Here is a 23,979-nt window from a genome sequence, read left to right as displayed (position 1 = left end):
CTGAATGTTTCTTGATAATGGAGATATAAATCATTCACTTGTTCCCAAGCAATAGAATCATCTCATTTGGTCATGCCTGACCCAAAGAAAGGCCACTGGCCCACCGCCTTCCCCGGTTTTGAATGGCCAGGGGGCTGGCTAACGGTGTTATTGGTATTTCAAAGATTAGTCGAGATGAGCATAAATTGACCGCAACTCCCTAAGTGATCAAAAAAGAAATCATGTCACCTACATGACTCACAACACTCGAATAATTGCACTAACGCAATATAATCAAAATCTGAAGGTGCCAAGAACTAGCTAGAATCATGTCATTTGATCCTGCATTACCCGTTGCCTTCACTGGCTTGATATGACCCGCGCTAATGAACCTGGTATTGGTCTTCTAGAGTTTACTTGCACTGATGTAAATAGTTAATGTTGCAAGGTCATGTTGGGCATTGCCAAGGTGATTCGATTCTTGCTTTCTTCCAACATTGTCGAATGGATGATGGATTTGGTCTCCCTGCTTAATCGAAGTGTCCGTGTCACGACCCAACCCAAAAATACATGTGTCATGACCGGCTAATGAGGTTAACTCACTAAGGCTTGCTAATTAAATAGTTTAGGGATTTTCTGCTCTTGAATCTATAAATAAAAAAATAAAAAAAAAAACTCAGGTATAATAGAAAATGCGAAGCGTGATAAATTAACAAGATCTAAGTGTAAGATAGGTTGAAGTTATTACAAACATCCTGAATTAAACATAAGCATAACCACTGTTCTGGCCACAAGTCCAGTAACCGTCAACAAAAGATACAAGTCTGAGTTATAAGTAAACACAATCCTACTACATAATGGAAACAAAACAACAACATCCAGGCTTCTTCGGCCATCAAGCATGTTCCACAAAGTCATAAATTACCTGCAACGTTTTATACAACGACGTCTTAAGTACTAGGCTAGTGTGTGACAAATCTTACTAGTTTCCATGAATTTATAAGTCAACGTATTCATTTCTCAAAATGCAAATATTTATATCCAACATTTAAGGCCCATGTTGCAAACATTTCATTCAGCAAATAATGGCTCAACTAGGCCTATTCACGACAATCACATGTCAAGTGTTCCATCTCATTAACAACTTCTACGCAAAATTGTTCAACAGGCACTAGTAGTTAAGGAGCCACACTAAATATAAATATTTGGTGTAACGTCACGCCACAATCATCTGCCTATGATCCCCTTATTACTTTGCCTCACTATTCACTTCCGCTAGCTGCCAGACACCATTCAAACCACATGTCATTAATAGTTATGAATCCCAAATTATCCGTTTTCATAAAAATCGTGGGCAATTTTAAAAGATAGCATGCGTTTCTTTTTTTTCTTCACGTGGTTCGAAATCCTTGTACACACCATATTTGCAACATAGTAGCACATGTCAAACAATAAGTTCTACCGTTAAGCCAAAACAAAGCACGCATGCTTCTCATCCGAAAATTCAAGTAAGGCATATACAAGACTCACCGAGAGCGTGCCGAGCAAATTTGTCAAACTTGCGAGCTATGGGTCCCCGATGTTTGGACCTAAACACATCAAACCAAACCTATCAAGGTTATGATACATCACACATGTACGTTAAGTGACAAGATCAATAACGTGTTAGGCTTGAGCTATACAGTATCGTTTCTAGGCAGGGCAGTCCCGGAAACCGATGAAAACCCATATTCATTTAACTTAGAAATTTATGTAATATTGCAGGGACATAGACAAAGATGTTAGGAAGACAAGTTGTGGAGAACTCAAAGGCTAGAAATGCCGAGAAGTATATAGAGTGAAAACTCAACACACCAAATGTGGTCAGAACTGGACCAGGATGGAAAACGGATGAATTCGAGGTGCAGATTCTAAGTGTTATTCACTGTTCATATTTTTCCTACATAGTAGATTCAAAAACGAAACTTTTGGCCAAAGAATCATCCAAAAAAAAGTTTTCTAGAGTCCTAGGGAATTTTCAGAAGATTACTGATCGCCGGAGGTGTACCAGTCGTCCAGACTGGTTCTGGTCTTCAAACAGAGAGGGGAAAAAATGACACCATAAATGGGGGTTTTCAAGCTAAGTCTAAAGTTTACTCAAAGATAGATATTGAGGCATCACAATATAATAATATATGATGACAAACACAAGATTGAGGTTGAAATTTCGAAGAACAAAGATACTTTGTTTTCCCCCCCTCTCTCTCTCTCTCCGCCCAAATATAAAATAAGTTGGGGAAAGTTTTGGTGAGTAGGAGTTCACGTAGGGGAGGGATTTGATGGAAAAGGGAGGGCTATAGTACTAGTTTACGATATGATTTGGTTCCTCCTAGACTTGGCGGGAGTAGTTGACAAAACTACAAAATATCAAAATGTACCAAAGACATATAATGCTTAACCTCTCTAACTAATTAAAACAACTAGGTTACTAATTTAATCAGTCCAAACACAAGTCAGGTCCTCATAGTGCGTATGTTGGCTCGGACACCCTGAGTTATCAATAATGTCTAGCTATCAATGTTGCCCTAGAAAAATAAAACCATGGAGGATTGAAGCCGATATCAAAGAAAAGGAGAAGGTTCAAAACCATAAAAGAACGAATTTACAAATATTGAATGAATTTAAAAACTAATGCTTATCCTTTGTAAGTAACTAAAACAACTCGGTTACTAATCTAATCAATCCAAATGCGGATCGAGTCCTCACAGTGCGTATGCTGCCTCGGATACACTGAATTATCAACAATGTCTAACTATCAATGTTGGCCTAGAAAAACAAAACCATGGAGTATTGATTCCACATCAGAGAAAAGGAGAAAATCATAAAAGAACGAATTTACAAAATATTGAGTAAGATCTTCAACTGCTTACCTTCAAAATATTATTCTTGACCAGATAAAGCTCATGGAGTGCAGTATTTATGTTCATTCGGTCTTTTGGGGACTCTGTAGAGCATGCCAGTCCTATCTTGATTAGGGAGATCAGATTTTCCATTATTTTGCTACCATATGTCTCCTCGGTTAAGAGCATAGGGTCTACAATTTCCATCACACGTTGAGGCAAGGCAATCCTTGCAAAGTTATGAAGATTAAGGTCTGCCTCAAACATTTTGTCAGTAGGTCTCTTCCTTGTTATCATCTCCAACAACAAGATCCCATAACTATAAACATCTCCACTAGTTGACATCTCGCTTCCCAGACCGTACTCTGCAATTGTTAACATTGAAACTTTTAACTGCAAAGGATACATTTTTGGATAACAAAAGCAATACGAAAAGAAAGAGAAAACTTGCTTCAATACACCTTGTGAGTTTTCTAATATAAAACTAGTACATCTACACTAATATGTAAGAGCCGGTTCCCCTCACACAAAACTTGACACAAAACTAAATGATCGGAGCCGATCAATTTGTTTAAAATATGTTTTAAGAGTTTCCGGAAAAAAATCAACTCATTCTAAACAATTGACTATGATTTGTTTCATGATGAGAGAATACGAAATTCAATAGCATGAATGACATGGACAAATCACAACCCATGTAACATTTTCATGGTGTCTAACTAACTACCCTTTTGCTGAAATTTGGTGTTACCTGGAGCTGCATATCCAATAGTTCCCCTTATTGCAGTTGAACTACTAGTACTTCGAGTGTTGAGCTCTGCACGAAATCTAGCTAGACCGAAATCTCCAACATGGGCAACCATGTCATCATCAAGAAGGATATTACTCGGCTTTAAATCGCGGTGAATAATTGGCCTTTCGCATTGGTGATGAAGATAATCGAGTGCACAAGCCACGTCTATGGCAATGTCTACTCTTTGTAGAAGATTGAGTCCCACGAACTCACGTTCTCCATTATTTTCTTCAGGAATAACATGCAACCATTTATCTAGACTTCCATTCGGCATGAACTCGTAAACTAGAGCTTTAAAGTCATTACCTTGAAAATCCATGCTAGAACACGAAGTTATGATCGAAACCAAGTTTCGGTGTCGAATATTCCTTAAGGCTTCGCACTCTGCCACGAAACTCTTGGTAGCGCCACAAGTTTGAAGGTCAAGTACTTTGACCGCAACAACTAACTCCCCGTTTTGTTCAATAACACCTTTATACACACGGCTGAAACTACCAAAACCAAGCAGATTCGTCGAAGCGAAACCTTCAGTTGCTTTGAGAAGTTCTCCATAAGAGAATTTCAAGAATGGATCTTTCAACAAAGAAACTGTAGGTTTGGTCTTTCTTTTCTTCTTGAACAAACATATGATGAAAGAAAACACTACGGTTACACCAACAAGTATCGAAGCTACCGTGATTCCTAACGTCCAAGAAAGAAACTTCTTATTTCTTGATCTTTTCGTGGTGCACCGAGGTAGTCGTAGTTCGGAAATGCCACCACAAAGCCTATAGTTACCGGCAACTGATATTGCACTTGTATTTGTAAAAATACCCTCCATTGGTAACTCTCCTTCGAAATTATTGAAAGACAAATTGAGGTTCTTCAGGTCAAATGTGCCTAAAAATCTCGGAATTTGACCGGACAAGTTGTTGTCGGAAAGGTCCAAATTCTGAATACCTCTCAAGGATTTCATTGAGGAAGGAATAGATCCTTGAAAGAAATTTTGATGCAAATATAGGTTTTCAAGGCTACTACAGCTACCAAGAGAGCTAGGAATTTCACCAGTCAAACCATTCTCGGAGATATCGATTTCTACTAAATTTTTGAGGTTTCCAACCTCAATTGGCAAGGATCCAGACAAACGGTTGCGAGCTAGATCCAATCTAATTGATAGAGAAGACACCGTCAAAAGTTGTCCTGGTATGCTCCCATTGAGGTTATTATCAGATAGTGTCAACTCTAACAAATTCCGACATTTGCCAAGATTCAAGGTTATGGCCCCCTCTAATCTGTTTTTCTCCAAGTAAAGATTAATCAGCAATGACAAATTTCCAATTGAGTCTGGAATTTGACCACACAATTTGTTGCTTTCAAAGCCCAACCGTTGCAACTTACGAAGATGACCTATGCTATCGGGAATCGGGCCTGTGAGTAGGTTATTATTCAGAGCTAAGATTTCAAGACCCACTAGGTTCCCTATTGCTGAAGGAATAGATCCATACAATTGATTTAGACCTAGTGCCAACAAACGGACAGAGGTTGATAGATTGCCCACAGAGTCCGGTAATACCCCTCCAAACGTGCTATTCTCCAAAACTACCACAAGCAAATCGCTACAATTGGTCAAAGAACTAAGAAAGGCTAGTCCATCAGATCCCTTGGTCTCAAAATTGTTAAAACCTAGATTTATGAAATGGAGATTTTTTAAGTTTCCGAAATCATTTCTTACTTTTCTACTGAATTGGTTTTTTTGCAATTCGAGTTGTTCCAACTGGGAAGAGTTGGATATTGAAAGCGGAATTGGGCCATTAAATTGGTTGTCGTATAGCTGAAGGACCTCTAGGTGACGGAACATGAAACCAAACATTGGCGAAAGATTACCGCGAAGTCGATTACCAGCCAAGGTTAACCAAACTAGCGATGATAGATTGTATAAGGAAGCAGGGATGGTACCTGAAATTTGAGTTGTACCCAATCGAAGTACCTCTAGGTTTCTCAATTGACCCAAAGCATTTGGAATACTTCCTCCAAATAGATTGTAAGAGGCTACAAAGTTTACCAGAGAAGTAAGATTCCCAATGGACGGAGGAATTCCTCCGGACAAATTGTTCTCAGCAACGTCGAGAGATACGAGTCTCGGCATTGAATGAGTAAGTTCTTTTGGGAACTCTCCAACTAGCTTGTTTCTGCCTACCCTAAGGTCGCTAAGATTGGAGCAACGAGATAGGCTTGTTGGAATTTTTCCTTCAAAATCGTTACGTGTGAGATCTAGTTTCTGTAACCTGAAAAGATTGCCTAATTCAGTTGGAATTGCACCTGTAAAAGTGTTGTTTCTGAGGCTAAGATCCCGGAGAAAGCTAAGGTTTCCAACGTAAGGAGACAAAGAGCCTGTTAGACCTCTGGACCTAAGGTCTATTACGGTGACTCTTCCGTGTCGGCGACTGCATCTGACACCTTCCCAGTGACAGAAATGGAGAGATTCATTCCATGAGCTCAAGGCCTCCTGATATTCTGGGAAAATGTTTGACTTGAAGGCCAATAATGCATGAAAATCGGTCTCGTTGCCAGCAACATTAATAGTGTTAACAAGACTAAGGGATGTTGTAGCGTCAAGGACAAGGGCTTTGATTTGAAGCAATGGGATGAGAGAGAGAAATAAGGGTAGGAGAGAAACTGAGAGAGATTTGGTTACGAGACTCATGTTGGTGTGTGGTTTGAGTTCTCAATTATGTTCGACCTTATACATATAAGCAGGAACATGATACCCTGGGCTATATGTTGGTGTGTGGTTTGAGTCCAACCACATAATTCTAGTCGTCTCATTAATTGGAGCAACTTGCAAAGTCTTATCGACATTATTATAGCTACTTTGATTCCTGAAAAAAATACCTTTAGTCCCAAAAGTTGATATATGTGAAGAGAAAGACATATCTCAGAATCCATATTAATTTGTTGGGGCCATGGCCAGCCCGTTTGGGAAACTCACCCTTAAATTCTGTGGGGTTGAAGAAGAGGACATTGGTTTTGGCATTTACTTCCCTACCCCTATCTCTCAAAGTTCCTCCAAACTCAATTTTGTAGGTTCTAACAAAGTTCTAAAGCATTGTTCTGAGTAGTGTTAAGGAAATAGAGTCTCATGTTGCCCTCTCAAGTATTATTAAGTGATTACTCATTTCACTCTCAAATAATGTGGGACTATATTTCCTTAACAAGTACTAGTTTATTTTATAGACATCGTATTGAGAAAATATTAGTTAAGAATTAGCTTGATCACTTTTCTGTTGATGTTAAACCAAATTGATTTCACACGGTTGGAAGTAATAGTATTTGGGAGTCTTTCGAAACCCACAAAGTTGAGTTTGAGAGAGTGGGACGAATGTGATATTGTAATTTCCAGAAATGTGCTAAAGAGGCTGTCATTATTAACAGTTTTCAGAAACAAAATTTCCACAATTCAAGTCACAAAAATTTTGGGATTTACCAAGAATTTTCAAAAATTTTGCCACCGGTGGGCCATTATATTAGTGGCCGTCGATTTGTCAGCCCCTTACAAATCTCTCAAGAATTTGTTTGAACAAATATGACTGGGAAATAATTTTCACGCTCCTTTTTTTAATATTCATATTATTTATTTCGTCTTTTAGCAAAAAAAAATTACATGCACTTTCAACACTAAAATACAAAAAATAGTATATAGACATAATAAAATAAATAAATAAAACAGTGGATAAATCACTCTCCATATGAAATGCCATGGAAAAGGCCTTATGGCCCCATATTTGCAAAGGATGGAATGCGTATTCTCTCCATCGTACCGTTATGTTCTCTAAATATATCCATTTTGTAAGAAAAATATAATAGTACGTAGTTGAATCCCCTTTCTTCTCCTGATAGTACGTAGTAGATCGATTCATATTTCTGCTGGATACTTGAAATTAAAATATTCTAGCAACTCATAAATTCAGTGTACTTCACAAGTTCTTTTGCATTTTGAACACTCGAGATTCTTCCGTCGGCTTTTATCACATCTCCAGTTAAGATTTCAGTGTTATCCTAATTAGCAGTCTATGACATCCGTATTGAGATTAATTAAGTCATCGTAAGCTTTTTTTTCTTCTGTAAATATACAAGAACAAGACATCAGAAACAAATTAGTCGTTCTGGGATCTTGTTATATGGTTTGTCTTAGGCTATTTCGTAATGATAAACACAAGATGGTGATCAAGTTATTTCTTGAAAAAGATTGGTATATACACACGCGCGAGTAAATTTATAATCCATGTATATATGTGCCTGCACAATGAGTTAAATCAACCTAATGTTTCTAATTTGTAATTAAAAGAAATGGTTAATCAATGAAAGTTTCGACCAAATTAATTTTATACCTATGCATTGTCACCTCTTATGATCTAGAGAAAATGTAAAACTGAACGCAGTCCGATCCACTCCAACCATATTGTAATAGCCATCAAATTACCCTTTCATTGGTTTGGCATATTGAAGGTCACCCCAAACTATTACTATTTGCACCACATTATTTCATTTTTAGTTTGTCTTTATCGGTGCTATATTGATTTAGGTTTCGATCTATTCTTAATTTTGTTGTCACCCTAACGTTTTTTGTTATGTCACTATCACAAATCGTAATGATCTGCTATCAGAGTCCTTGTATGCGCCTATTACGTACCAGAATCGATTTCTTGTTTTTTGTGTTTATTGATGTTGGCTGCCATCGTTAAACCTTCATGATTGTTGTCCACGATATACACCAGATGCCGACCATTAGTCCAAAAATAGTACTTAAGCTCTAACATGTTTTACTCAGTCGTATCATTTTTTTTTTATCACTAGTAAATAGCACGTGCTTTGCAGGTGGAGATCTTCTCGTTAGAAGGATTTCTACTTTGAGAAAAACTTATGAGCATAATATAGTCAACTACTTTAATTTAGTGTCTAAAGGATTTTTCAATTGGATCAGCAAAAGCAAGTGGTGACTTGTGGTTTCATCCAATGTACTCCCTTCATCCCATTTTGATGGTTCCCAATGAAAAGATGCATAATTTCGGATTAAAAAAAAAAGTTGTTTTCATTATTGGATTTTCGAGTTTTTTTGTACCAGATATCTTGTCTTTAATTTTATGTGAAAAATTCCTAAAAAGCGCACTTCATTTTTCACTACAAGAAAATTTGGATTGGGTGACGACTGAAAATCGTCACAAATTGCATGTTTTTCGTCACAAATAATATAGGTGACGAAAACTAATTTGTCGACTAAAGGTTGTCGAGGATTCCTACCTGGTGACGAAATCTACTTTTCGTCACCTATATTGCCTTTTGGTGACGAAATATTTCGTCACCAAAAAGTGAATAATTTGTGACGAAAATTTTTTCATCACTTATTGTGCTTTTTGACGACGAAATTTTTTGTCATCAATTATTTTTTTTGGCGACGAATAATGGGTCTCAACAATGACAAAAAATTTCGTCACTAATATAAGAAATCGGTGACGAAATTTTTCGTTGCAAAAGACGTTTTCATATGGAAAAAAAATCCTTCTTTCTTACTCTTACTGGGTTTCGAACCCCAGTCACTTAAGTTTTTCGCGCAAGCTCTAACCAACTACACCACACACACTTTTCAGTAAATATTTGAAATATCTAATATATAACATATATGTTTAACATGAAAATATATTTCGAATGTAATGTTGAACCTTTAAACATTAAAATTAGCAATTTTGATAAACATGAAAGTTGTAGGCAATTGAGTTATTGTTCAAACCCAATTTGAATTATTTCAATCAGAATTTTTAGTAAAGAGTTATGTCCGAAATACATTTAGTGACAAAGCGCAATTCATAAATTTCGTCACGAAATGTACCCATTTGCCGACGAAATATATTTTTCGTCGCTAAAAGTGTTATAATGGTGACAAAATTATTTTTCGTCACTAAAGTTAAGCATTTGGTGACGAAAAAAATATTTCGTTACTAAATTGGTCTCATTTGGTGACGAAATATATATTTTGTCACCAAATGATTATCTTTGGCGACGAAAAATAATTTTGTCACCTTTATTAAGCTTTCAGTGACAAAAAATGTATTTCGTCGCCAAATGAGAACCTTTGGTGACAAAAATATTTTTTTCGTCGTTAAACAGGTATAATTGATGATGAAATTATTTTGTCACGGAAGTTGTCAAAACAGTGACGAATTTATTTTTTCGTCGCCAAATATACTCATTCAGTGACGAAATTAAATTTCGTCGCCACTTTTTCGTCACCAATTTTCATTTTTCTTGTAGTGTTTAATCCGAAAATTACACGTCTGTCGACAAGAAACTTCAAAAGAAAGCAACTTCAAATTCCATTGCAATAGAAAGCCTTTCTTCCTTCCATGGCTTATATTTACAGGCACCTAATGCATCTGCCAACAAGAACTTTGTTGTGAGCACCATGAATGCCAAAGCTTCTCTCCTACCAAAAATATACTCTCAAGAACCACCAAACCTCATTAGTACGACACTAACCTTCCAATTTTACATGCATCCCAATTTTACCAATGGGCTTGTAGCCCAGTTGGTAACTCCTGGCTCTCCCTTGTGAGAGACTAGGGTTCGAGCCCCGCTGTGGGCGGTTTGTGGGTTCAAAGCTATGGATAGTCTCTGAACCCCCCGTGGACTAACTCACTAACTTCCCCCACTAACCCCCCACGCTGATGTATACAATATTGGCAACAAAAAAAAAAATACTCAAAGCATTTTTTCTTCCAAAAAGAGTAAAGAAACCTCAATTCTTGAATCTCGAATCTGTGCGGTCAAACTAGCAAGTCTTCAATTCTAAGCACGTTGCGTTTGAATAGTGTCCTTAATATAGTCGTGAATATAATCATAGTCCTTAAAAAGGTCTGCATAAAATAAACTAAAGGTACACAGCTAAAGCAATTATTCTTCATGCCAAACCCAAAAAAATAAAAATAAAAAGATATTTCATTCCATTACCCTGTATATCTCAATGTCTAGCTTCATTCTAGAAATTATTCATCAATGGATGGAGGCTATGATCCAAAAAATGAATTCCAAAGAATGAGAAAAAACAGAAAAGTAAATCACGGAAGACAGATGATACACACTAAACAAAGAAAAGAGAAGGATTGAAAAATGAAATTATTGATATGCAGTCAAGTTAACCAACCAAAAATGTTTTTTTCCCTGGTTATATCTATAAACATTCCCACTCTTCTAACCCAACAAATAAGAGGGGAAATTTTTGAGTCTAGCTTAATTTTTTCCCTATTATTGTGTTTTTCATTATATTAACCAACACAGATGAAGATGCGACGTAGGATAGAAGAGTACAGGAGAGAGAAAAAGGCAAAGAAAGAATCAACATATATGGAGTAATCAAAACACAATCAATAGTACTTAGTTCAAGATATAATAGGGAAAGAAAAGTAATAATAAGCCACTACAAAGAAAACTGTACCTCTTCCGACAAAGAAAAACCAGATCGATGAGGCTTTGCTAGTAAACCAATAAAGCTTAACAAAACAATTCAAGGCCGGATCAGAAGTAATTACTATAAGAATAAATTTGAAGTAGAACCAAAAGTCTATGTGCTTATTCAGACCTAAATATCTTCAACCAATTTGATTCTTCTGCAGCAACCAAAAAGTCTGAACCACATAATTATAAACTTTTGAAAATTTTACCAGAGAATCAAAATATAAGGCAAAACTTCCGACGATAAAATATTCTTTGGTTTTGAAATTTGAGTGGCTTGCCCAAAGGAAATATTCAAGATTGATAACTTACACAGTAGTTTCAAGTATATATTGACGCACCCTAATACCATGAGCCACGAAATAGCCCATTAAACAGATAACTGAATTGTGGCTAGACCTATTTCAACAAATATGTGCCTCCTCGATCCGACCAAGAAAAGTCCGATGATGCTTTTCCAAAAAAAACCAAAGCTTCAAAAAATTAAACCATGGCCGCATCAGAATTACGTATACATTGAAAGAGAAATCTGAAGTCGAACCGATGAGTCAATGTGCTTGTTTAGAATCTTAGATCATATAACAATCTTTCCCTAATTTGATTTCTCTAAATCGGCAAACAGTTCCACACTGTCACGCCCTCGATTTTCAACATGAATAAATACTCCGTTTCTATAAAATATCCTCGCATATCATTGATAATATCCCAAAAGAGTTCCCACCTATTTAATTTTACAAACATGTCCCCAAATTTAAGGAAATACAACATTGGCACTTCGGCCCAAATAAGCTTAAAACGAATACAAACCAGTGGTTAAGTTACAAACAGTTTAGTTAAAAGAAAATTCTTGAATGAATAGTTACAAACCCATATTTATCTGAAGAAAGTCAATTACAAATGATTAAGTGACTCAATACAAATAGCTTCCAAAATGTCTTTCACTTCCAAGCATACAATGCATGCGAGCTACTAACCAGCTTTTGAACCTGAAAAGAAAGATTAGGTTGAGCTACACTAGCCCAGTAGGAAAATCTTTACAAATTTTATGTGCAAACATGGAGACGAGTGCAGAGAGATGAAAACATAAAGGTATAACTCAATCGATAGATAGGAATCATTTCAAAGGGATGCCAATCATTCATAACAACCATTTTAAGACTTGCCACTATCACCAATCAACCACATTATTCATAAGACTCGAGCAACTCCACGATTCGACACGACTCTCTATCACTAATCTCCGCCATCGGTATTTCCACCCCTTGCGTTACCGTATAGCACTACAAGAGTCACTGTATTACCACCCCTAGCATTACGGTGTGCACCAACATCTAGGATCTCCATATTACCACCCCTTGCATTACGAGACCATCACAGTCTTCGTATTACCACCCCTCGCGTTACGAGACTTCCTAATTCGACCACCGACCCAAACAACTATCCCTTCACGCAATGTACAAGTTAAGGCTATCCCAATTCCACATTCATTCATAAAGTACGTCACGCATGCCAACAATATTACAAATACGCCACAAATGTTCACAAGTATTATTCAATCACAAATTGCATAAACATTCGCAAGAGCCACCAATCGATTGAAAGTATATACACGAAATCTCAACTAAGCAATTCCTTATTCGTTCCTCACTAACGGAAGGACAATGGGTCAAGAATATCATCCACTAATCATAGGAAGTCATAATGACAAAACAAGAATCAAATGAGTAGCCAACGGATGTGGGAAGACTGACACACCCTCACTCTAACAGTCATAACTTTCTATGTACTTAGATTCTTTAGATGATTTTGGTGGAAATGAAAAGCTAACTTCAATACCTTCGAATCGATATAAAATTTGCATGAATCCGACATCGGACGAGAAAGTTATGGCCATTTGAAGTTGGGCTGAAACCCGAAAGACGAGCAGAAAATTCCAGAGAGGGGAGGGATCGATCCCCCCATCACCAGGGATCGATCCCTGGTCTTGCTAGACCAGAAATGAAATGGGGGATCGATCCCCCAAGTTTAGGGATCGATCCCTACGCGATTTCGGGCGATTTCTGCAGATTTTGACAGCTTTCGAAACGAACGAAGGGAGACGATCAAGGCTCGATTCTCACATCATATCAACATATAAACACATAAAAGCGGTAAAGAAGTCCCTACCTCGCGACGAACACCAAAATCTACGAGATTTGAGCAAGCCCTAGCCTTTTTGAACTTCGAAATCAAAGAAAACCCTTCTCCAAGCTTGACCCACGGATTTCCAAGCTTAAGAACGTGAATGTAAGATCGGAGGGAGGTTGATTCTTGAAGTTCTTAAGAGATTGGGTGGAGTTTTGAGTGAGAGGAGGAGAGAGAGAGAGAGAATCCGGTAGAGAGAGAGAGAGAACGGATGAGAGAGAGAGATTGGGAGATATTTTTATCTCCTACATACACACACCCCATATATATACTCCCACATCTTTTTATCACACACACACTCCCTCATGTTTCCATTCTATTACTTCAACTCCCAATCTAATTAGCCACCAAATAATCCACATTTTTTTTCCAATTAGACATTTAATAAACATTCCAATAATTAACGATTTTTCGGGTCTCTACACACACAATTATAGATCCTACTTGTAAGGCTGCAACATTCTTTAATTTGAACATTTCAGTGCTTTCGCCAAACAAAATAGCCTGGTTTGATAATTAATTTACATGATAGTTTGAGATAGATAATGATGCACCCTCATGCCGCAGACCAGAAGCATCGATACACTAAGGATACAACACATTGAATATGGGTAAACTTGACAGAAGTTTTTGGTTCCCCATTCATTGAGTAGGAAGAAATAGGAGCAGAATCCATTGACATCCTACTTAATAATTACAACATATAACCTTATCATGAAGATACCCACAACTTTACGGGAACTTGTGGTCTAATCCTCATAGAGGCATTACATCAAACACCTAACTTGCAGTAGTATGTGCAGGAATCACAGAGTGCCTCTATAGAAGAAGTTTTGTTCGATCATGTAAATAAATTGATATGGTACTATCATTATCATCTGATATAGTCCATATCCTACCTGATTTTTTTGGGCCAGAATTTTTGGGAATTTTAAAATTGGGAACGCGAAAGAGCAGTGTTGGTCGTCGATGATGTCAAGAGAGATGTCAGTTAGAGCCACAGTTCCACACCCTCACCGGAACAGGACCGATATGTGGAGGCTGGTGTTATTGTAAATCTTCGGCGAATGTTTTGTGAAGAATTTTTTTACGACAAAGTTCCTTGGTCTCATGTTCTGGGGCACAATTGAATTGACATAGAAGGAGAAATCTTAGGAAATGCGTACCACGTGGAAGCAGAAGCTACGGCAGAGGAGATTTTGGGCGGTGGGCAATGGCAGACGAAGAAATTCTGGGCGTCACGGGGAGGCAGTAAGTCGAAGTGAGAAACGTACTCACTGCTTCAATTCAAAGGTGTAGTAGTTGGGAGGTTGTTGTTGGTTCGCTTTGGTGACGGGCGTCGATTGGAAACAACAGCCCACCAAAACGGTGCCCAACAGAAACAGTGCTGTAGGATTTGAGGCCCCATTTGATAATCGGCTCCAGCCATGGGATTGGACTATTAATGGGATTGGATTACTAATTCTTTGTTTGCTTTCACTCTCAATGGCCGGACTAACATACCCATGAGACTGTGAGTCCTAGGATTAAGATGGCTTACTAATACCTCCTGGGACATAGTATTATCAATCCTGTCCGAAGTCCTTCCAATACAATGACGAAAGTACCCATGACTTTCTCAACTAATTATTCTTTGTTTGATTCTATGACTATCTTAGGGCTCATATATGAGGGATTTAGAGTCAAAAATTAATTATGATCCTTTAGAATAAAATGATCAAAAACATAAAATCTTCGCACCAGTTCAAACGGATTGAAAATTGGAGCACTTAATTTTTTTTATTGTTTATATATTTAAAAATATGATTAAAAAATTAAGTGCTCCAATTTTTAATCTATTTGAACGGGTGCGAAGATTTTTTTTTTTATCATTTAATCCTAAAGAGTCATAATTAATTTTTGGCTCTAGGGTTCTCATGTACGAGCCTTTAGATAGACATAGAACCAAATAAAGAACAAATACTTAACTATGAGAGCCTTGCAGACAAAATTTAATTATGACCCTTTAGAATAATATGATCAACAAAATAACATCTTCACACTGGTTCAAATGGATTAAAAATTAAAACACTTAATTTTTTTTAATCATATGTTATCCTTTAGTTTTGCATAAGGGTAAAAATGGAAATGTTTACAATCAATCCAATCCAATCCAATCCCATGTGAAACAAACATGATATTAATAATCTCATCATCTAATCTCATCCCAAACAAACATAATCATTATCAATCCCTTCTCATTACCAATCCCAATCCTAATCCTAATTCTATCTCCTTACGAATCCCACCCTTCTAATACTTTTATCACGCGAGGCCTGAAGGCAAGTGTTATTTTCCATTTGGGGTGGGTCAGTTACTCAAAATCTTTCGAAGGGGTATTATTGAATCATTTTTGTTGGGGCCGTATTATTGCGTCAGTGGGAAGTAGAATGGAGGAGGAATTAAATGCAAGTGTTAGGGGCATTTTTGAAAAGTAAAAAAGAGAAAACATCTTCGATAGATATGTGACATAGTATATCACTTCATTAGTGCTATGGTTGAAAAGTGAACAAGAGGATCATGCAAAAGGAATGGATGATGAGCACCCAATATTGTAGATATTTGGTGCGACTAGTCCCGTTTTAAGTTGTTTTAACTTACGTTTATTTACCTTTTATAGCGATATTGCACGTAAGGTAGATTTTTGTGTGTTTCAAGTAATTCGTATAAATAAGGCGCGTTTGAACGCCAAGGAATACTCTGGATGCAACCAAGTGCTCAATGCCACATGCCACCCCGTTTTGGTACCCAAAAGGTCATGAAGGGATGGTTTGGAGGTTGCTCGGGTCGCCCAAGGGTCAAGGGAGTTGAAGGAGATGTGAAGATTTTTCCAAAATTATTCATTTTTCCGACCAACTGATGGTAGAATCACCATATCTTTTGATGTACAAATGATCTTGGATCCAAACTACTTGGGTTAGAAAGTAGACTCAACGAGATTTCCAACGGTCCAAAGAACACAAAAATCCGAGTTCTGGAGTGTCCAGAGTGAGCCTCTGAAATTCTACCAAAATCTGCCATAATAGCGTGGTATCGATACAAGCATTTTTGTTGTATCGATACCATAAGGAAACAGAGAGATTGGAAGAAGTGCCATAGCAGCACGCTATCGATACAAGTATTTTGACCGTATCGATAGGTGACCTTTTTCTATAGATTTTTGCTACTTTTTTGACTTTTAATTTATGGAATACTTGCCACTTTTGGCAAGTTCTGTGATATTTTATGGAGAGAGAGGCTGAGATGTATAAATACATCTCTCTCTCCCCCTTAGTATGTATCTACTTTATGTTCTAGTTTTAGTTCTCTCTCTAGGAGAGAACTCCATTGTTGTTCAAGCTTAATTTCTTAAGAACTCAAGTAAGTTTAGTTCGTACATTAATTTTCCGTTTGTTAATGTTGTAGCTACTTGTTGGATCTTCACTAATATCAGGTTTATTTCTGCTTTTATCGGTTAAATTTAATGTCTCAATTTCCTAGCATGCTTTACTCTTGTTTAATGGTGGAGTAGTCACTTAGGCTTGGTCATGGGGTGATATCTTCCCTATGGCTTACTTGTTTTAATGGTTTTTCTTTGACTTGATCATGATTTTAGTAAGGAGAAGGCTTAATCTCTAATTTTCGGCCAAACCAAAAGGTTAATACCTTCTTTGACCGTGTGTTGCCCGGAGTTTTAACCTTCGGCTTGCACACGGGGCTTGGGGCTTTTAACGTTCCCGGCGTTTGATTTAAATGTCTTCCAAAAATGAGATTAAGTCCTTTCCGAGCTAAAGCCATGATTATGCTCGGCTTTTAACGTTGAGTGCTTTGGTTTCAAGATTGTCTATGTCTTGAACTTAAGTTGTTAGGAAAAATGGTTAAATAGGCTAAGTCATCGGGCAGTTTAATCCCCTAGACCTTGCCATTTGTTTTAACTAAGTACAAACCATTTTTCTAGTCTTTTTCATTATCAGTTCCACCGTTTAAAGCAAAACCAAGTTTGCCGTCTGAAATGCCGAATTCCACCATATAAAATCTACAATCTGATTAAGCTATCTCTGATTCCCTGTGGTACGATTCCGGTTTTACCGGTTTATTATGGTACCGACGATCTAGCCCTACGCTTGGGGTTTTCTAATCTTATATTTGAAGGCGAGGTTGTGGCAGTAAGCAGTGGAGAGGGTCGTAATTGGAGTTTTTCATTGGTGTTCAGTCGAAAAAAAGTTAGTTTAAGTTCGATTTCACATATTTAAGCACATGAAAATATTATAATTCGAATTTGGGTTTTATATATAGTAGACATGGTTGGGTTGTGACATGATATGTTAAATGAAAATTTAAAATTTCGAAGGGTTAATACATTAGTCCATGGTAGAGAAGTTGAGTATAATATACCAAAGGTGACATTGTTATTAATTTTTGGTTACCAAAACGGGTGGGAGGGGATGACTAGCATAGCAACCATCTAGGCGTGCTCATAGGGGCTCTTGACCCGCTGTGAAATGTCCGATTCGTTGGACAGGTTGGGGTGACAATGTTATTAGATTAAAAGTCTGTTGTATTTGAAATGAAAAAGTACAACTAAGGGAAGTAATTTGTGACAAAGATCAAGTTCTAGGGTTTTCATATGTAATTGTCGCCACCTCTTGTTCAAAACAAATTTTGTGAATTCGCAATACGAACAGGGGATATACTGCGCAATCTACGGTTTTCTCTGTCATTACTAATCAGCAACAGTCTTCAGAAAAAATGTAATCATCAACAGCCCAAATCGGAAATCGAGCAGGTACCTCTCTCTCTCTCTCTCTCTCTCTCTCTCTCTCTCTCTCTCTCTCTCTCTCTCTCTCTCTCTCTCTCTCTCTCTCTCTCTCTCTCTCTCTGTGTGTGATGAATCGGCTTAACGCAGATGCAGGAGTAGTTTGCATTGAAAGGAGTTGAGAATGGACAATACAATTGGGTTTTAAATGGACGGTGCTTCGGGTGTAATTAATGGTTTCGGCACCACCACGTGTTGCCTCAATGCCTTAATCCACTACACATTTTTTTTGGGACCTATATACTTATTACCGGACCTCACAGCAATGAGTGGTGAGTAAAGGTACTGGGGAACCATACGGCGGTGCCCCAGTACCACCAAACAAATTTCCAAGAGCTGAGGGTTGTTAAGAAGTTAGTTAGGGTCTTAGGGGAATTAGTTACGGTTGGTTAGTTAACTTAGTTTGATATATAGTAGCTGATGTGTTTGAGTGGGAGAGGGAGTTGTGTGATGCCCAGCATTGTAACCTGCATTTCTCATGTAATTCTGGGCAGTTCTATCAATAAAACATTATCATTTCCCATTTTGATTTCGCAAGTCTATCATACATTCAGGGGCCCTAGGTCTTGATCAGGAAGTATTTTTACCCATTAGCACTCTTTAGTTTTTCTTGGTTTTGATGATTGTTGTAGGCTTAGACCAATCAGTAGTGTTTTTTAGCTTTTTTATAGGCTACCTGAATTTAAAAATCTGATCGTTTCATTTTGTATCTCAAAGAAACAGAGGTAGTTAAAGAGTTAGTTAACACACCATCAACATTTGTTTAAGCACATAATGGGTACATTGAGAGAGAGAGAGAGAGAGAGAGAGAGAGAGAGAGAGAGAGAGAGAGAGAGAGAGACCGCAATGCCACTCGTACGAATCAATCCAAAATTCCAGCTTTGGGAGTGGGGTATCTTATGGGTTGGAGGTACCAATTCTTCTGCAGATGCGATCGTCCTTTACACACCCCTTGGATCCATCAGTACACGCAACACAGTACACACATAGACATAATATACAGTGAGAAAAGATCTTCTAAAGATTTAGTTTTGTTTCAAACACAAAATGCCATTTTTTTCCTTGAGCCGCCATTTTAATGACCTTACAAAACTCGAATCACAATTTCATTTAAGCTCCACTACTTAAGATATTTAATGAATGAAAAAATAATATGATAAGAAAAAGACTCCTAGTAATGACACTTATGACTCCTTGTAAATCTCGCATGGTTTATGAAGAATAATAAATATTCAAATGGAAGCAAATTCACAAGTCGTAAACAATCTTACCCATTGGGCAATACCTTGTTTCATTATGGTACATATTGGCGGATGCTAAAACATACACGTGTTTATGTGCAAAAAGTGACACATAGCTTGATAGAATGTAGCATTTAGATTACCCTGAGTCTTGTGTATGAAATTCTGGTGGACTTGAAGGTTGTGAACACGACCATGTCTTTTGTGGTCCTTATGTGCAGGAATCTTAGGAATGTTGCTCAGAACAGTCTTCACTCTAAAGAGGAGTGTGAATTTGGGTTTCCTGTTGGTAATGAGAAGATCTGTTTCAGTTTCAAGCATAGCTGCAATAGATGTGGCTGCTAAAGATGGGGAACTCATGGTCTTTGTAGTTGCAGGAGAGGTTTCTGGGGACACTATCGGTTCCTGTCTCATGGCTTCTATGAGAAAGCTCTCTCCATTTCCTGTCCTTTTTGCTGGTGTGGGCGGGTTAGCTCTCTAATTGCCCGAGACAATAATATCATGAATATGAATGTCCAATTGCCAATATTTATTTCTCTGGTTTGTCTGTTTCCATAACTGTTGTTATAAAGTAGTACTGCTTCAACAGGATCGATATTCTGTTTGTCATTGTTTTTGGAATTAAAACTCCAGTTTTGTCCATACCGCTGTCTATGTCTCTATATTGTGGATGGAGGCTTGACCTTTTTTAAGGCCCAAACATTTGGATATAGGAGCTCTGAGATTTTAATTTGTTTTCGTCACCTTTTTCTTAGCTCCAAATATTTTTTTCTATCATGTGCAAGACTCTCTCTGTTTGTTACATGAGCTAAGCTATTTAGATCATATTTCCTTTCTGGGTTCTTTTTGAATTTTCATTTTTTCAAGCTTGAAGGCACTGGAAGTTATTAATGTTAGTTTGATTTTGCCGCATTGTTCAGGTCCATGATGTCCGACCAAGGGTTAAAATCTCTGTTCCCAATGGAAGATATTGCGGTAATGGGGATCTGGGAGTTGTTGCCGCATTTGAACAAGTTCAGAGTGGGTACTGAGCGAGAGTACTATTTTCTGCGCTTCCATATTTGGATGTTGATTTTTTGTTTTTTGTTCTCTAAATAGGAATCTTGATGCCTGATTCTTACATGGGGTTTTTGAAATGACAGGTTAAGTTGAAGGAAACAGCACAGGCGGCCCTTTTGTTCCGGCCTCACGTTGTGGTTACTGTGGACTCCAAGGGGTTCACCTTTCGTCTCCTACAGCAGCTGCGCAGTAACTTTATATGTAATTGTTGGATTTGAAAAGGAGTGATAAGGATTTCACTTGTGAATACCAAAGCATGGTGTAGGAAATTTGGGAAACGCTTTTTGCAGCTAAATACAGTCAGCAGGGATTGGTTAGTCCTCCACACTTTCACTATGTAGCGCTGTCTTTTTGGGCATGGAAAGGGGGTGAAGCAAGGCTCAAAGGGCTATCTGAGTTCGTGGATCATGTCTTGTGCATACTACCTTTTGAGGCAGAAGTTTGCAGATTGAATGGACTAGCTGCGACCTTTGTTGGCCACCCCATACTTGAAGATGTTTTGGAGTTGAATTTGGTACTTCTGCAATGTTCTGACATCACAATTATTGATGTTCGTTAATTTGATTCCTTTATTACGAGATCAGGATTGTGCAGTCATTTAACTTGCTTTTTAATGTTAATATCCGTCCTGTTGACATTGTCCTAATGTCCTGTATAGTAGTCCAAATACTTATTTGTGGATGGATTTCATCATCAGGGGAAGAATAATGTAGAAAAAGGATGGAAGGTGCAAGGAAGTTCTGACAAATTTCATAGTAAACATGAAATATCTTCAGGTAAGGAAATTCTAATCCCTTTTTTGGAAGGGAGCCAACTCTCAGATTTCTCTCTAAAAGGTGGGCTACTTCACCGACGTAGGCTTCAGTGTTTCTCGTAATTTATATTTCCCTGTACCAAGGCTTCCACAGAAGAGCTTATTGGTACGAAGCCCGGATTTTTGGTAATCCTCAATATTTCTCTGTGGATTTTATGCAAAATAATTTGGCCACCATCACCAGTTTTATTTTCTTTTTTCCTTTTTTTCCCCACGCTTTTTGGTGTGTGTTTATGTTCTTTCTCCATTTTCAACTCTTACAAGTGTTGTTTAGGAAATGTCTCCCATTGGAAAAAAAATTACTGTAGTAGCTTATCCAATAAATACTTGAACCTCATTATGTCTGTCTGATTTTCTTTTTCTATCTTTTGAAGGGGCCACAATTATTTCCTTGCTTCCTGGAAGCAGATTACAAGAGGTAAACCGCATGCTTCCAATCTTCTTCAGTGCAATGAAGCTATTAAAAGGCTGTTTCTCAGAGTTGATTATGGTGATCCATGTGGCACATAATAAGCACGTAGAAGACTATATCAACAGAGTTGTTCATAAGTGCCCTATACCTGTGATTCTGATTCCAGGAGGATCACCTCACATGAAGTATGATGCGCTAAGTGTAAGATCTCTGTCTTCTTTTGCCAATGCACTCTTGATAGTTCATACTTCATATTAAACAGATTCTGTAACAATGCACAGTAAGATACTCTTGAGAGTATTTATAAAACAGATTCCATAATAATGCGGAGTAAGAATGAAGGGAAATAACTTCTTGTGGTAACCATGTTTGTTTCGGTTCATTTTTTGAGCACTTGAAACTGCTTCGATCACATCTAGACTAACAGAAGCAGGGGAACAACTAATTGCATGAAATGCATGTCCTTGTGGAATATTATGGGTAAAAGCAAAGGAATCATGCCAAAAATAAACCAATCTCCAAAGGTGTAAGCCAAGTGATATGAAAGCTTCTAATTGAGCTGGAGGGACCCGTATTCCCACAGATTTTGGAGAGTTACTTAGCTTAACTGCAACTCAATTAGGTACTATTTGACCAAGCCAGACAAAACCCTTTCGTGTTAAGTCTGTTTGCAGATAAAAAGAAATTGACTGACAGACACATTGGTAACAATAAAAGAGTTCCTTGTTTTAACCATTTTGTTCTGTACGTATTTTGAGTGGGTGCTCTTTTATGACACTTGATCTTCTGAATTTTCCATGTAATCGGTCATGTCCCAGTGGGCATGACTGGGCCCCAAAAAGACTTGTTTACGAGGGTATGTGGATACCATCTTATTTCACTCTTTTGTACTTATTAGTCCATATCACCTTTGTTTAGATGTTTAGGTGATTGTCGCCTTTTTGGTACCACTATCTGATGTTTCTCATGTGACATGGCCTTCTGTGTACACTCTGTCATTAGGTGCCTACTCTTTTTCATGTGCATAGACGATAAATATAAGAAGTTAAGCCCCTGCTAGGATCCTCTGTTAGGCTTGTGTTTAAGGATATATTACAGTGCATTTAACATGTATTAACCGTAGAATTGTTCTAGGTGAAAACTCATGATTCTTACATAGCTAAATTAATGGCATGCAGGCGAGCAAGGTTGCTTTATGTACTTCTGGGACAGTGGCTGTGGAGATGCAACTTGCACGGTTGCCTTGTGTTGTTGCTTATCGAGCCCATGTTCTGACTGAATGGTTGATACACTATAAAACAAAAGTACCATGCATCTCCCTTCCCAATATTCTTCTGGATTCATCTGTAATTCCTGAAGCTCTCTTTCAAGCATGTACCCCTACAAAACTGGCATCATTGCTCATGTAAAGAGTTTTTGTTTCCTTGGCCATACTTGCCCATAGACTTTCATCTGTTTTCACATTGAAGAAGTTAATTAGATGCCAAACCCCAAAGGTTTTAGAAATCTTTGCATGAGATGATATAGTATGATTACTTGTTTTATTTTGCATCGAGGGGTCATTGCTTCAAACTTCAAAGGGGCTAATACTCATAAGCTTAAATTGTTCCTTGGTAATGATACTGCAGGGATCAACAGAGAATGAAGCTCTTCGAGAAGAACAAATTGTGGCTGCTGAAAAGATTATTAAACTGCTACGCCCATCAGAAAGAACCATTTGCAATCCATCACCAGAGGAACTCGAACCCATGTTACCTGATCACTCCCCAAGTATGATTGCCGCATTTACTGTTCTATACTCCAGTAGGACATAATTACTAGATTTTCATAAATCGTGATATCTATCTAAACCATCTCCCGGCTGTTTTGTAGTCATTTTTGTTACAAATGGAACCTTTTTATTGAGCTCGAGGGTTGTGAAAATATTGGTGGACAATGTCACAATTTGTTGTTCAAAGAAAAATGTCTCGTTTTGGTCCTCTAGGTTCTCTTTGTGGAACTTTTTATAAATCAACTCCGGGAACACTATGCCACAATTTGGCTTTAGGGTCATTAAAAACCTGCCGGAAAAAGTCCCAAAACCGCCGATAATAGTACTCCTGGTGATAATGACGACAAAACTCTCCTGCCGTCGAAAAAACTGTCGGGGAAACAAAAATGGCAGTAACCGCCGTTGAATAAACCGTCGGGAAACAAAAATGGCAGTAGTTAACTGCCAATAAAACAAAAGCGGCGGTCTTATCCCACCGGTAATAATATCGACGACTTTAAGTAGTATCCTCGGCAAACTCAAAATACACCA

At 37.7% G+C, this 23,979-nt stretch overlaps 2 protein-coding genes across 2 annotated transcripts; one reads left to right on the top strand and one right to left on the bottom strand.

Moving 5' to 3' along the window:
• Nucleotides 1–690: 690 nt before the first annotated feature.
• Nucleotides 691–6,359, bottom strand: LOC131322971 (receptor kinase-like protein Xa21). The gene is made up of 4 exons (XM_058354584.1): nt 3,610–6,359; nt 2,889–3,223; nt 1,510–1,568; nt 691–904 (listed from the first exon to the last, which is right to left on the bottom strand). Exons 1-3 carry the CDS (start codon nt 6,332–6,334, stop codon nt 1,533–1,535), a joined length of 3,096 nt encoding a protein of 1,031 aa, XP_058210567.1. The 5' UTR covers nt 6,335–6,359; the 3' UTR covers nt 691–904; nt 1,510–1,532.
• An 11,613-nt stretch (nt 6,360–17,972) lies between these two features.
• Nucleotides 17,973–23,582, top strand: LOC131322977 (probable lipid-A-disaccharide synthase, mitochondrial). The gene is made up of 9 exons (XM_058354587.1): nt 17,973–18,121; nt 19,614–19,860; nt 20,313–20,412; nt 20,535–20,640; nt 20,742–20,965; nt 21,149–21,287; nt 21,640–21,878; nt 22,856–23,082; nt 23,306–23,582. The coding sequence occupies exons 2-9, from the start codon at nt 19,625–19,627 to the stop codon at nt 23,451–23,453; spliced, it is 1,419 nt and encodes a 472-aa protein (XP_058210570.1). The 5' UTR covers nt 17,973–18,121; nt 19,614–19,624; the 3' UTR covers nt 23,454–23,582.
• The last annotated feature ends 397 nt before the right edge of the window (nt 23,583–23,979 follow it).

Source organism: Rhododendron vialii, chromosome 4a (genome assembly GCF_030253575.1).
Source record: "Rhododendron vialii isolate Sample 1 chromosome 4a, ASM3025357v1".
Lineage (NCBI taxonomy): Eukaryota > Viridiplantae > Streptophyta > Magnoliopsida > Ericales > Ericaceae > Rhododendron > Rhododendron vialii.
Note: the sequence above shows the minus strand (reverse complement) of the source record. Positions and strands in the feature narration are given on the sequence as shown.

Bases quoted from the DNA above. Each gene is read 5' to 3' on its own strand.
- LOC131322971 (XM_058354584.1), bottom strand. From the start codon at position 6,334: ATGAGTCTCGTAACCAAATCTCTCTCAGTTTCTCTCCTACCCTTATTT. The intron at 3,224-3,609 runs GTAACACCAAAT...TAACAATTGCAG, and splicing joins TATTGGATATGCAGCTCCAG to AGTACGGTCTGGGAAGCGAG. The intron at 1,569-2,888 runs GTAAGCAGTTGA...TGATGTGTTTAG, and splicing joins TCAAGAATAATATTTTGAAG to GTCCAAACATCGGGGACCCA.
- LOC131322977 (XM_058354587.1), top strand. From the start codon at position 19,625: ATGTTGCTCAGAACAGTCTTCACTCTAAAGAGGAGTGTGAATTTGGGT. The intron at 19,861-20,312 runs GTTAGCTCTCTA...CGCATTGTTCAG, and splicing joins CTTTTTGCTGGTGTGGGCGG to GTCCATGATGTCCGACCAAG. The intron at 21,879-22,855 runs GTAAGATCTCTG...AATGGCATGCAG, and splicing joins TGAAGTATGATGCGCTAAGT to GCGAGCAAGGTTGCTTTATG.